At 41.8% G+C, this 13,449-nt stretch overlaps 2 protein-coding genes across 4 annotated transcripts in view; both read left to right on the plus strand.

Moving 5' to 3' along the window:
* DNAJC6 (DnaJ heat shock protein family (Hsp40) member C6) overlaps positions 1-5,951 on the plus strand; it is a 43,748-nt gene extending 37,797 nt beyond the window's left edge. For all 3 annotated transcript variants that reach the window (XM_027694377.1, XM_027694376.1, XM_027694375.1), the window contains 4 exons: positions 1,253-1,513; positions 1,989-2,134; positions 2,687-2,863; positions 3,765-5,951. In XM_027694377.1, coding sequence (XP_027550178.1) covers positions 1,253-1,513; positions 1,989-2,134; positions 2,687-2,863; positions 3,765-3,866 — 686 coding nt within the window. In that variant the 3' untranslated portion in view covers positions 3,867-5,951. The remainder of the gene's footprint in view (positions 1-1,252; positions 1,514-1,988; positions 2,135-2,686; positions 2,864-3,764) is intronic.
* Positions 5,952-7,006: 1,055 nt separating this feature from the next.
* LEPROT lies at positions 7,007-12,444 on the plus strand. Its single transcript, XM_027694424.1, has 4 exons — positions 7,007-7,083; positions 7,339-7,414; positions 8,213-8,399; positions 9,711-12,444. Exons 1-4 carry the CDS (start codon positions 7,068-7,070, stop codon positions 9,825-9,827), a joined length of 396 nt encoding a protein of 131 aa, XP_027550225.1. The 5' UTR covers positions 7,007-7,067; the 3' UTR covers positions 9,828-12,444.
* Positions 12,445-13,449: the final 1,005 nt, after the last annotated feature.

Here is a 13,449-nt window from a genome sequence, read left to right on the forward strand (position 1 = left end):
TTTTTGTGCTTTGTGAGGAAACCTGTGGAACCTCATTAATCTGCCTCTGATTTGCAGTATTTTTTAAAGGTGGAGCATTTGCACCTGGCTACAAAGGGCTGTTTGCTTGGTCGCTCAGACAAGCCTTTCCCCCTTGTTTTATCACATAAAACAATCAGCAAACCCTCAACTCCAGAGTTAAAAAGGCAGTTCTGAGAAATTATTGAAGTTTTCTTTAAGCCCCAGCATGTTGGCTTCTCTGACTCTGGTAAATAGATTTTTCTTCCCTTTGTCACTGCCCTCAGCTCTTTGGAGCCGTTGTGGTTTTGTCTGATGTTTGTTTTCCCCTTTGCGTCAGTACCAGCATGGTTCTGGAATTAGGTTTCCCAGTTCCCTCTGCTGGATCTCAAGCTGCTCTGCAGGAGCAAAATAAAAAGTCTGCCAAGACCCATGTCAGAGCCATGGAGGTGCTTTTAAAGCATGGATTCTGTAGGAAAGTTGTGGGGTTTAAAAACAAATGGCTTGGCATCCCCAGGACAAATAACCACATTTTGTTGTTCATGACTAAGTCTAAAGCACTTAATGCAGTTTCCATGACACATTTCAGAGCTCAGAGTCGAGCGTGGATGTCAGTCTCAAATAATAAAACATTAACACTGGGTACCTCCCACCCCAAACAGAGCCAGAGAAGCATCCCCTAAGTAAAAAGGTGCTGAAACACACAACTCTGTGGGATGGTATTACATCAGCACAGCATGAGGAAATAGAATTTCAACACATGTCAACTGGATGTTGGCACTGGCACAGGTTGCTCAGAGAAGCTGTGGCTGCCCCATTCCTGGAAGTGTTCAAGGCTTGGTTGGATGGGGCTCTGAGCAACCTGGTCTAGCGGAAGGTGTCCCTGCCCATGGGAGGGGGGTTGGAACCAGATGATCTTTAAGGTCCCTTCCAACCCAAACCATTCTGTGATTCTGTGTTGCCACCATACACACAGAGCTTGACTCCTCGTTAGCTACACACAACTTTTCCTGTGTTTCTGCAGCCACCCACTCCTCCAATTCCTGTACAATCCTCAAAGGCAGGTGCTGTCCTTTAACCAGCTCACCGAGCAATGACAGGGAATTTGAAGGGCTTTGCTTGATGTTGCAAAACCAAGTTCGTGGCAGAGCTGAAACCAGACACCTGGAGGATTTTGCTTAGATTCCCTTTTGGGAAGGCAAGTCAATACCCTATTGGTAACACCCACTATCCCTCCTTTCCCTGTTCCCTGCAGGTGGCCCTTCCTTTGCCAGCAAGCCAACCACGCCGACAGGCATGGGCGGGGGGTTCCCGCCGTCACCGCAGAAGCCGTCGCCGCAGCCCATGGGTGGGAGTGGTTGGCAGCAGGGAGCTGGGTACACCTGGCAGCAGGCTCAGCCCAAAGCCCAGCCCAGCGCGCCCCATGCCTCCCCTCCGAACAAACCCAACTACAACGTGAGCTTCTCAGCCATGCCTGGAGCACAGGGCGAACGGGGGAAAGGACCCGCTAATGTTGGTAAGGGCCACGGAGTTCCATCCAACAGGTTGGCTCCTCATGTTGATATAATGCTCAAACACCTTTGCAGGTTACTTAAGCAAGTAAGTCATGTTGATCACTTGATGATATATCCTGTCCTAGACTCTAAAGTGTGCTGTTATTTAGGAAATCCTGTATTCCAAATGGCCTTCAATAATAATCCTGGAAGTGTTCAAGGCCAGGTTGGATGGAGTGTGGAGCAAACTGACGCATGGGAAGACGTCCTTGCCCATGACAGGGTTTGGACTAGATAAGCTTTAAGGTCCCTTCTAACACAAACCATTCTCTGATTCCGTGATTCAATAATAATAATTTAAAAGTAAAATTAGCCTTAAGATCTTCTATGAGAATCCACATGCTCATTAGCACTGGGAGATTGTTAATGTGATTAAGTGAGGGAGGTAGCCTGTTATCACCCATATAGTGATAACAACTTCAAATCTTGTTTTTTAAGATTCCAAACCAAAAGTGTCTGCAGATTTCGAAGATCTATTATCTGGTCAAGGCTTTAATGCTCATAAGGACAAGAAGGGCCCCAAAACAATAGCTGAGATGAGAAAAGAAGAAATGGCGAAGGAGATGGACCCTGAAAAACTAAAAGTAAGCAAAATTCTTGGTGATGGTTTTACAGTCAATGTGTCATTCATCCTGAATAGATTTAAAACTCCAAGGTTACATTTCTGTCCTTAACCAGACCACATCAACTGTGTTGACACTCAGTGTTACTGTCTGGGCTGCTGGTCTTCCACATCACTCCAGCCCTGATTAGCAGGTGCAGCTAATTGAACTAATCCTCTGCCTCATTAATCTTGCCTGCTTTGGAATTCTCTCATCTCTCCTCAATAAATTGCCAAACTGCAGATCTATTGAGAAGGGAAGGAAATTCAGTCTGTCCTGCTCTATGTTTGAAATATGAAACCACAACTTCTGACTATTCCATCTAATGACTGAAGTGTTACCAAGTCAGTATTTTTAGCAGGGATATAAAAATTAATGACCAATTAGAGACAGACAAATGTCTTCCAAAGGTTTTCTAAAGCATGGAAAGAAATGTAAGCTTCTCCTTGGAGTCATTGCTATTCAAATGAAGAAACTTCGTCCTAGTGGAATATCTAATGTAAGGTGTAAATTGAGACACATTCCTTTCTCCAGGTTCTGGAATGGATTGAAGGGAAGGAGAGGAATATAAGAGCCCTGCTGTCCACAATGCACACAGTATTGTGGGCAGGGGAGACCAGGTGGAAACCTGTGAGTATGGCAGACCTTGTGACACCAGAGCAGGTGAAGAAGGTGTATCGACGGGCAGTGCTCGTCGTTCATCCTGACAAGGTAAGGCTCTCCTACTCTCACTTGTTCACACATTGCTGTTGTTATAAAATGTGGGGTGTATTGCTTAATTTATCATGCAAACAGCTTAGTAAAAGGCAGCTCATTATTTTTAATGATTTCTGAAAGCTGAGGACTCTCACCCCATCCCTGGAGGTGTCCAAGGCCAGGAACAAGATGAGCTTTAAAGCCCTTTCCAACCCAAGCCAGTCTGTGATTCTGTAACCACTCCTAGCCCCAAGACTGCTTGGTACCTGCTGCTCCAAGCAGCAGAGACTCAAATCTTCAGGTTTTGTCACCCTCACTCCGACTCTCAGCCATTCTGCTGGTGGACAACAGCCCACAATACCGTCCCTGCAAAAGGAGATTCAAATCAAACTCCTAAAATGGAACAATCAGGTTATCTGATCACCCAGCTTGTGGTTTTGCTGCTTACACTTTCTGATCAGAGTGCAATGACTCCACCTGGGACAACCTATGGTGAGGACTTTTAAGGAAAGTAAGACCCTGAGAGTTTCAGGACAGTGGGCGAGGCTTGGGAAGATGTAGGCTGCCCCAAGGCTTGCAGGAATACTGGTTTTATAAAGGAACTGTGTCAGGTGGCAACTCTTCACCTTCAGTGCAGGTAAAAGGCCTCCTGCAATGCCTGCGTTACATTTACTATGCCCTTGGGGCAGTGCTGTCACACCTGGGGGGTTGTGAGCTTTGAGGACCAGAAGAGCCAAGATATTCTTCAGGTGTAAAGAAGGTAAGCAGCCCTCCAGAGTAGCTCATTTTTGTCAAGGAATAAGTGTAAATTCATGGAAAGTGAAGAGTAACTGCTTAGGAATCGCCCTGCTCACATGTCAGCTGTATGTGGTTGGATTTGGTAGCTGTGATATCCGTCTCTCTGTTTTTATTCCAGGCTACTGGACAGCCATATGAACAATATGCAAAGATGATATTTATGGAGCTAAATGATGCCTGGTCAGAATTTGAAAACCAAGGACAAAAACCCTTGTATTAGGTACTCCACTACAGACCCGTGCTAGTGCTTATATAGTCTCTTGTCACAAATGTCACAGAACAACCAAACTCCGGCTGGAAATTCAGAAGTTTCAGAAAACTAAGAGCCTAATACTTATCATGAAGAACAAGAGAAAGGTTTCCTAACATTTGTCTCAAGAATCCTGAGCTCAGAGGAACTCTGGCCACCTGGCTCACCCTATGAGAGCCTCGGGGTTACAGTTTCTTGTGACTTTTATATTTTTCTTTGGATTCCAGTGGGAAGAGAGAACACATACTGGGAAAAGGTGGAATTGTTCTGTCTCCGATACAGTGTAGCTGGTGAATTTCCTACTTTTTTTTTTTTTGGTGATATGTGATATGGCAACACTTCAGTTGAGTTCAACAACTGATGGTGAAGCCCAAACTTCGATGTACTTTTTTTTTTCTTGGGTTTGGATCAAACTTTATCAATTTAAGTGCTCAGATGTGGTTTAGACACACTTCTAACCGTCACCATTTGCTGCTTAATTGCTCATATAGTGTAGTCTGCCTGAATAGAGCCAAAGCTGAATCCTGAGTTAGGTCAGCGTGGCAGCTGCCCGCTGCTTTATGCATTAATCCTGTACTTCACCTCACAGTCCAGCAGTGAAAGAAGAAATTCCTCAGCAAGTGTCTTTCAAAGCAAGCAACAAGTCATTAATATGAAACAGCACCTGGCTGGTTTGCTAAACAGCAGTTTTGGGGGGGAAGGGTGAACCCATGGTTGTAAAAGTGAGGAATGAGCATGTACTGCATTTCCCATGAAATCCTCACCAGCAGCTTGAAACCATCAAACAAAAAAATATCAACAAATTAAAGCTCTGCTGCAAAGTTTTAGAAATTCCCTAGTCTATAGGTAACATTTCCCCCTCCTGAGGATTCAGAAGACTTTTCCCAGCCCACTTGTATCACCTTTATGCCTTTATCAGCTTCAGAGCACTTGGCCAAGGCTCTTGGCAGGCTGCAACCTGTTGCAACTTCACCTTTCAGATCGTGGTGACCAGGTCTGATTTTTGAGGTAAATATAGTGCAAATTGATTCTCTTAAAAGTTTATATTGGACCAAAGTAGTAACATCACAAGGAAATATCTCTGATGCTAAAGCTGAAGCAGCTTTCCTAGTTAAAAAGCAAGTTCAAATTCAAACTTCACCCCAAATTCTGGCATTCTTTTGTAGAGTTACTAAAGGTAGCAGTTTATTTACCAACATGTTGTATCTGTATTTGAGGGATATTCAGCAGATGGGCAGGAAACTGTATTTACTGCTTCAGGAACAGGTTGCCATCTGATGTGAGTCTTTAAAGTTGGTGGTTTTTCAAGACAATCCACTACTTGTTGCACTTACATTTTCAAGTGGCAAAGCTATTACTGCAAAGACAGTGTGTCAAAGTACATTGCTTTCTGTATAAAACTCATCCTTTTGTTGTATTGGTCCATTATTTACTACCATTAACTGAAAATGTGAAACCAACACATAGGTCTCCTTTTATATAAAAGACCTTAAGATAATAGTAACAAACTGGATGTTATTTATTAATGTTTTGATCCAGTATGTGCTTGTCTTATTTAAAGAGATAACTGGAATGTGAATCATGTTCCTGTGATTTGTTGGTTTACTGTTTCTCATTCACATTTGTAGATATTGTGACCTATGCCTATATAATAAAAAGGATCTCATTACTATAATGTACTTTTCTAATGATGAAAACAACATTAGCTTTGTATGGAGTTTGTCATGGCACATAACTCTGGATTCTCATACCTTCACGAAATACAAATCCATCATTAAACTTTATCTACCAAAAAAAACCCCTCTGCCACTTAAGCTTTGATTACTTCCATCCCTAATGTTTTTATGGATGCATGAAAGTATTAGGACGTATGTATATCAAAATAGTTAACTAAAAAAAAAGTTCTTGTCATATCTGGTAGTGACAGAGGTTATCAATGTTCAGGTTTACTGTTTGACTCAATTATTGTAATTTTTGTAAATACGGTATATACTCAATGAAATTGTGACTGGTCTAAAACATTTGTACATACATTAAAGAGCTCAAATTAACATATTCAGGTATGTTTTGTGCTTGTGACCAGCCCAAAAGGTTAAAGTCCTACAACAGCTCCTGTGTGAGGGGTGGTGTGCCCTGGACAGGGGCAGTATTTCTGCTGTAAGTGGTCATTAATGCCTGTGGTTATCCACAGGTTGGCATTCTAGGTGCTTTTCCCAATTTAAGATGTTTTGGAAACAACTTGTCATTGCTGTACTTATGCTACTGTGCTTCAGAGACCCATAGTCAGGCAAGTCAGCAACCCCAAAATTTTCACTTGAAGCATTCAGCTGCTTAAGCCTGCTTTAATTAGCCTTCTTGGTTCAAAACTATTTAAAATTAACAACGAAAAATGGGAAAAAAATCTGTGTCAGAGAGATATGAAATGAGAAGAAATAAGAGGGAGAGGGGAGGTATCTGAAGAAAAGGCCCCTGGGGAGGGGTATCCAAAGGGCTGTCCAAAATTTCCCTCAAAAAGGCTGTTCTTGGGACAAAAAGGTTGTTCTTGGATCAAAAGGACTGTTCTCAGGCCGAAAAGATCAGTCTTAGGGCAAAGATAGGGTAGCTCTTGGGACAAAAAGGCTTTTATGGTGTCAAAAAGGTCATTCTTGGGGCAAAAAGGCAGCTCTTGGGTAAAAAATGTGGGGTCAAAAGTGGCATTTCAAAAATCTAAGGCTTGAAAAATATTTCTTTAAAAAAAACACACGTGCCCTTCTCAGTGTGGATTAGCAGAAGGGATGATGCAGACCCTGAGAAGGCAGTGCGTGAGATAAACAGGCGCCCCGGCCCGTTTTTTTGGGGTGAAAACGGGGTTTCAGGAGCACCCTGCAAAACGGCAGCGACTGAAGGGCGGGGGCTCTTTAAAACGGCGCTTTTGTATTCAGACCGCGGCTGTGCACACACATATATGCACTTATCACATACATATACATTTATTACACACCATAGATAAACTAAACACGTATATACGTGCGCGTATCCGCGCTAGCACCCGCGCAGGAGCCGCTCCCTCAGCAGACCCCGCCCCCTGTCTCGAGGATCCTCTTTTCCCGCCCCTCCGCCTTGTTAACGCGGGCGGTCACGTGACTTGGGGAGGCGTGGCCAGAAGGCGGAAGCCACCTCAGGAGGCCGGACATGGCGGGCGTCAAAGGTACCGAGAGCTTCTTCCCTCCCTCCCTCCTTCCCAGGGCTTCCCGCTCAGGGAGCGTCCAGGCATAGCCTCAGCGCGGCAGCTGGCGGCCGGGAATGGGGGAAGGGATGCCCGACCCCCGGGGAGGCGGTTCCCGGTCCCGCGGGAGGGATGCCCGTCCCCGCTGAGGTGGTGCCCGGTCCCCAGGGGGAAGATGCCCGGTCCCCGGGGGGGATGCCCGGCCGCCGCCTCACCGCCCGCCCTGTGCCGTTGCAGCTCTCGTGGCCCTGTCCTTCAGCGGAGCCATCGGGCTGACGTTCCTCATGCTGGGCTGCGCCCTGGAGTACTACGGGTGAGCGGGCCGGCTGCCTTCCCAAAGTTTCTCCTGCTTCAAATCTATTAATTGAGATGTTACTCTCGTTTAATTGAGCTGTTTGGCTCTTCCAGCAGTCCCCCACTTCCTGGCTCTTGACACGTGGCGGTTTGTTGTGATTAAAGGCCACTTCCTTAGCCGATATTTGCACTTCCATTAAAAAAAAAATTACTGCAGACAGCTCTGTGCTGTCTCTGGAAACGCGGTGCCAGATTGCTAAACAGCGATTTTTAACCTCGCACGGTCCTTTCCCTTAATTTCCTGTTTCTTTAAACCACCCTCCCACAAGGCTCCAATTGGGATGTCCCCGCCCAGGGAGGTTGGAACTAGATGAGCTTTTGAGTCTTTTCCAACCCAAACTGTTCTAGAATTCTGTGATTCTGTGTCTGTAACACTTGAAAACGCAGAGGAGGGTTTTGAGAGCTTTGACACAGAGATGGGAGTGCCGGGGTGTGCCTTCAGCCAGCTGGGTTATCCCTCTAATTTGGGAAAACTGCTCCTATCCTGCTCACGTTCCTCTTCCCTCTGTGGTGAGACTTGAATCAGCAAAGTGATGCAAATGTAAAACAAATTAACACTTGGTCGTGTGAGAGGGGTGGCTTCTGCTCTGTGAGTGCTTGTGCCAGGGAAAATGAGATGGGATTGCCACTTTTTGGGTGAAATCTTGTGGGTGATCCCCTTTTCAACCTATAAAGTGGGATTAGAGCTATTGCAATAATTTTTCTGACTGAAGCATCCATTTAACTGATTATACATTTCCTTTTTCCCCCTTCCCAGTGTGTACTGGCCTCTGTTTGTGTTGATATTTTACTTCATCTGCCCCATTCCCCACTTCATTGCCAGAAGAGTGAGTGATGACAGTGATGCTACCAGCAGTGCCTGCAGAGAACTGGCCTATTTCTTCACCACAGGAATTGTTGTCTCAGCTTTTGGATTTCCAATAATCCTTGCACGGGTTGAAGCAGTAAGTTCTTGCTAATTTTTAGTTTTAGACACCAGTTGCTGAGAATAATCTTTAAATGCACTGTTGCTGCCTGTAAATCCTGTCTTTAATTTTATTATTTGATGTCTCCAGATGAAAACAATCTGCTGAAGTTGTGTCAGTGCTGCTTTTTGACCTGAATGAAGGACTTGCATGACTGAAAATTTTTTAACTGTTTTTCTTTCCCCTGGATTTGTTTTGGTCTAATACAAGATAACATCTCCTCCTCCATCTCATGCCTCTGTATCTCATGACCCTTTGCACCAGCTTCCTTATTTTTATCTCGAAATGTCTGCTTTCTCCATTTAGGATGCTGAAAACTTGGTGACTGGAGTCCATTGTCAGTTAAAAGATAAAAGGCCAAACTTCCAGAACTGCCTTTCTGGTTTTCAAAGCATTTCCCAAGCTCTTGCTTTGTCCCCTCAGAGTCTGAGGAAACTCATCTTAATTCCTTTTCTCTTTACTTTCTGAGCTGCTCTTCAGGGGTGAGATTTTTGTCACATTTATTTGCCAAGCAAAGAATTCCCTTGTCCCGTCTCCCAAACTACCCAGTGACTTTTTTGTTGTGTTGTTTTTCCCCTTCAGTCTTTCAGTTTTTCTTGAAACTTGTATGCTGAGTTTGAGTTTATTTTTAATGTCCAATTTCCCTGACACTTTTGAAATCGTGGATCTGGCAGTAGGAGCTGCTAGATAGAAGCAGAATGACCACGAGAGGGAACTCTAATTCACAGCTGTCTCTTTTAGTGTTAAATGTTGCTTTTTTGAGTAAAATCAGTTGGACAAATTGTTTAAAGAGAGGCTATTTACTTTAAGGCCATTTTTTTAATGCTCGTTAGTTATTTGAAAGATGTTTTATTTTGTTGCACGGCAATCAAAGGAGAGCACTAATTTCATAACATTTATCTTGGATTTAGGTATGTTTTAATGATCTCTATGGCAAGTGGTTTTTTATTATTATTTTTAAAATAGTTATTTTACTTTATTATATTTGTATTTTTATATTTATTATTTATATTACGTATGGATTATTTATATTATTTATATATTTATATTATTTTCATTATTATTTGATTATTTTTATTTTGTTCTACATCAGAGCATTAGCCTGTTGAAGTGTTGTATTAGCAGTATGAGTGGCTGCTAATTGAATAATTAGCCACATAAATTAAATTATTTATTATTTGTCTTTATGCTTTTAGCACCTTCCTGTAGTATTTTTAGTTTCTCTAATGCATAGAAATATCTGCCCTGGACTTTGATTTGCTTTGATTGTTCCATTTCCTTGCATTTCAGATCAAATGGGGAGCCTGTGGCCTGGTGCTGGCTGGCAATGCAGTCATTTTCCTTACTATTTTAGGCTTTTTCATTGTGTTTGGGAGAGGAGATGACTTTAGCTGGGAGCAGTGGTAGGACTTCACTCTGGTGCTGGTAATATTTGCTATTTTACAGCCTTTCTCACCATACTCTGTGTATATGTATAGATATTATAACATGTGGTGCATAAACATGTAGCTTTATCAGTCCATAATGTGCTTTTTTATGATGCACTTCAGCCAAAGGGACAGTGGTGACAGTTGGCTTAAAGTATTCAGTCAAATCTGGAATTACTATTGCAAATTTGTCCTCTAAGTTTACAAAACAAGGAGTTTTACCTGTTTTTTCACTATCAATACATTAACTTTTGGGTCAATTGGTATTAACTAATATCACATTGATACATGTGACATTGGTCAACATTCCTGTTGGGTTTTGAACCATGTAATCAAAGTAGAACAGTATAAAGATTATCCTAATTGATATTGTTTAACTTGATCAATCTTTCTGCCTTGATTAGCGATGAGTTAATATTTAATTTCATCTGATGGATTGTAATTTTATTGTTTTTTTTCTTGATAACGTTAAATGAAACATAAATTATGCCAACTCACTACCTAATGAAAGCAAAAGGAAATAACCCTGGTTAAAAATCCTTCTTTCCATTTATGATGTTTATTTAAAAGATATTTTTCTCCCCACCAAGATACTCTGTGTCCCTATTCAGCTTAACAAATGGGGATATATTTGGGGAATAATATATTTTAGTGCTCAGAGCTGACATTACTTCTCTTATGAAGGTTCACGAAAGGAGAAACTGCTCTCAGGACACTTAAAATTACAATCTAGTGTTCAGTTCTTTATTTTTGAAATGCCTGAATTGCAAAGAATTGAGTGTTCTGGGTAGGACTTCTCGTTGCTTTTAAAACAGACTTATTCAATTACTATTTTTTGTCTGTAAAAAAAATTGTTACATAAAACACTATATTTTCAAATAGCATTATGCTGATAAAGAGTCACATCATCACACTTAGAAAAGTAAGTTTTATTACTGTAGTTTAGTGAGAATAGATTTCTATACAACCCAGAGCAAAGGTTCAAAATGGATGGATTTTCTGTGAACACTCAGATACTGGGGACAGAAATCATTCTGTGGTCCAAGTACTGGAATATGGCTCAAGTAGGAATGGAAAATCAGGTTTCAGGAAGGTTAATTCCATGTTTTAAATTGAAATATCAGCTGTGTGTGAGGGGAACAGTTCAGTGCTGGGGAATGCTGTGTTTTATACTGAAGGGTGTCCAGGCTGTTGTTCTGGTAAAAGAAGAATTAACATGAAAGGACAGTTTTTCCTGGATGTTAATAGTATGTCGAAGATATAGTGGGATGTACTTGTCAAGATGTATCTTAGTGTCTTCTTCCTGGCTCTGGATGAAATCTGCTGGACCCTACTCCCATGGGAATTATTTGGCCTAATTAAAAGCCAGGTTCTTTGGAGTAAACATCATTTCCATGTCTAAGTCCTGCTTTGATTTTTTAAGAAGTTACCTTTTTTCCCTATAAAATGGCATTTTTTACTCAATAAAGTGAAACAGCAACAATAATACCCAGTTTAAGGGCCTGATCCTATAAATGCCCAGTGCCATTGCTAACAATTCTATTTAACTCCTGGTGGATTAGAGTTGAACTTTGGAGTGGTTTTACTCCTTAGCATTTACCTACCAAAGGCTGCAAAACTACTCAATTACTAAGTTTTGCTTTCAAAGTGGGGAGGAAAACCAGCTGAGATGATTTTTTCTTTCAATTAGAGAATGATTATTTGTGGAATGTGTTGTAGATGTCTTAAATATCAGTGTGCTGGTGGCACAGGGGGACACAGGAAGGAAACAGGGACAATCTAAACTGAGCAGGAGGAGTAGAAAGTGCAGCTCTGAAGAGAAATTGCTTTTTGCCAAATTATCCTGCTGTACTGTATTCCCTTGGTCTGGCTGGGGTTGGTGGGGACCTCATGAAACAACAGGTGAATGTTGAATGGAGAAGGCCAATGCTTTTTATTTTTATTCTTTTTGAAGCAGTTACATGCACTAATCCTTAATGTGAACTTCATGCAGTTTTCACATGGACTTCTTACATTTAACTCTTAAAATTGTTTTTATCAGTGTTTAAATCATGGAAATCTTCCTTGGCCTCTGTAAAAGTAAATTTGCTTGAATCAAATAGGGTAAAAAAAAAATATTTCATTGCTTTTTTTTTTTTTTAACCAGAACTTCACTCACTTACCCAACCCTGGTGCTCTGCTGGTCTGTACTGGGCATACTGTCACCATCCTCCAGTAGCAATTTACTGTGGTTTCTCTGAAATTGTTTTCCTATATGGAAGTGAATACTGTGTATCCAAAGTGCCTTAATTTCCATACTATGCCGATTTTTTTGTGAATGCATATACATGGCTATATCACTGTGTTTCATAATGAGCTGAAAATCTGTGGCTGCATTTTATAAAGCTTCCTTGTCCTCTGATCCTGTTTCCTGTAACTGGGAATGCAGTGCAGCTTTTGGAACTTTTGTAAACACTGTTTTTATCTTCTGTGATTGCCACGTTCTTGAGATCATGAAGTATTAAAACATGGACATTAAAATACATTCTACTTTTCTTTTTGAGTTGTCTAATAAAACTGACTTTTCAAGTTGTCTAATAAACATATCTGATGCTTAAGTATTTGTCTGTCTTAAATTTCAAGAGGTGAGAAGAAAGATAAAATGTATCCAGTGGTGCTTTCCTGATGGTATAAATGACAAATTTCAGAAGCCATGAAGGTGGAATTACTGTAGGATGTGTTGTAGAGGCTCTATTTAAATATGCAGGTGAATTATCATCACTTATCTCTTAGTACATGGTAAATCTGTGAGGTTTTTTAAAAGCCTTCCATAAAAAAGATGGGATGTAAGGTAGTACTTGACTTCTTCCACTTTCCAGTCTGGCCCCTGCCAGCACTGGTATGCAGGGATGCAGAGGGCATCAAAGCTCTCTTTCATTTCCAGGTCAGTTCTCCTGCAATTAAGGTGGTGAATGTATTAAATTGGGTGATTTTGATCCCACCAGAGCTTGTGAAGGTGGAGCCTGCTCAGTTTTTCATCAGTTTTTGAGATCCCCACCATCAGGAGAAGGCTGAGTGCCTGTTTTCAATAGCTGGAGCTTTCTGTTCCCAGCAGTACCTCGAGCAACCAGGCTTTGGAGAAGGTGAGTGTATTGTTTTTAGCATCAGTGAGCTGCTGGCCTGGTCCTGGTTTGGAAAAGGAATGTTTGGGAATACTGTTCTGAACTGCCCAGCTCACGTTTGGCACACAGTCACTTCAGGCTCTAGGCTTGGTTCCTGAGCTCCCTTATTTAACCTGGTGCTGGATTTGTGAGTATTATCTTTGTGGTGTAACTTTTATTTCCTATCCCTCCCACCCTTGTTGTAGCTGCTTGTTTTTGTACTTAACAGAGATGTTTATTGACAACATATGTTTAGCTGAAGGGAAAAAAACTGTATAAGGGGGTGCTGGTCAGTCTGGCACTGGTTTTGTAGGCTCTTCATTCCTCTAAGAAAGCTGGTAACCTTCCTAACTAGTTGTTAGGACCTCAGATAACTTCATAAAACCTTTAAACAGACTTTAATCCCATAAAATGAAGGTAAGCTCATTAATACCCAGGAGTTACCCAAACAAACTGTCCTGG

Source organism: Neopelma chrysocephalum, unplaced genomic scaffold, assembly GCF_003984885.1.
Source record: "Neopelma chrysocephalum unplaced genomic scaffold, ASM398488v2 Primary Assembly neopelma1_97, whole genome shotgun sequence".
Taxonomy (NCBI): Eukaryota; Metazoa; Chordata; class Aves; order Passeriformes; family Pipridae; genus Neopelma; species Neopelma chrysocephalum.

Coding starts and splice junctions, on each gene's coding strand:
- LEPROT (XM_027694424.1), top strand. Junction 7,415..8,212: donor TGCGCCCTGGAGTACTACGG/GTGAGCGGGCCG, acceptor CCCCCTTCCCAG/TGTGTACTGGCCTCTGTTTG. Junction 8,400..9,710: donor TCCTTGCACGGGTTGAAGCA/GTAAGTTCTTGC, acceptor CTTGCATTTCAG/ATCAAATGGGGAGCCTGTGG.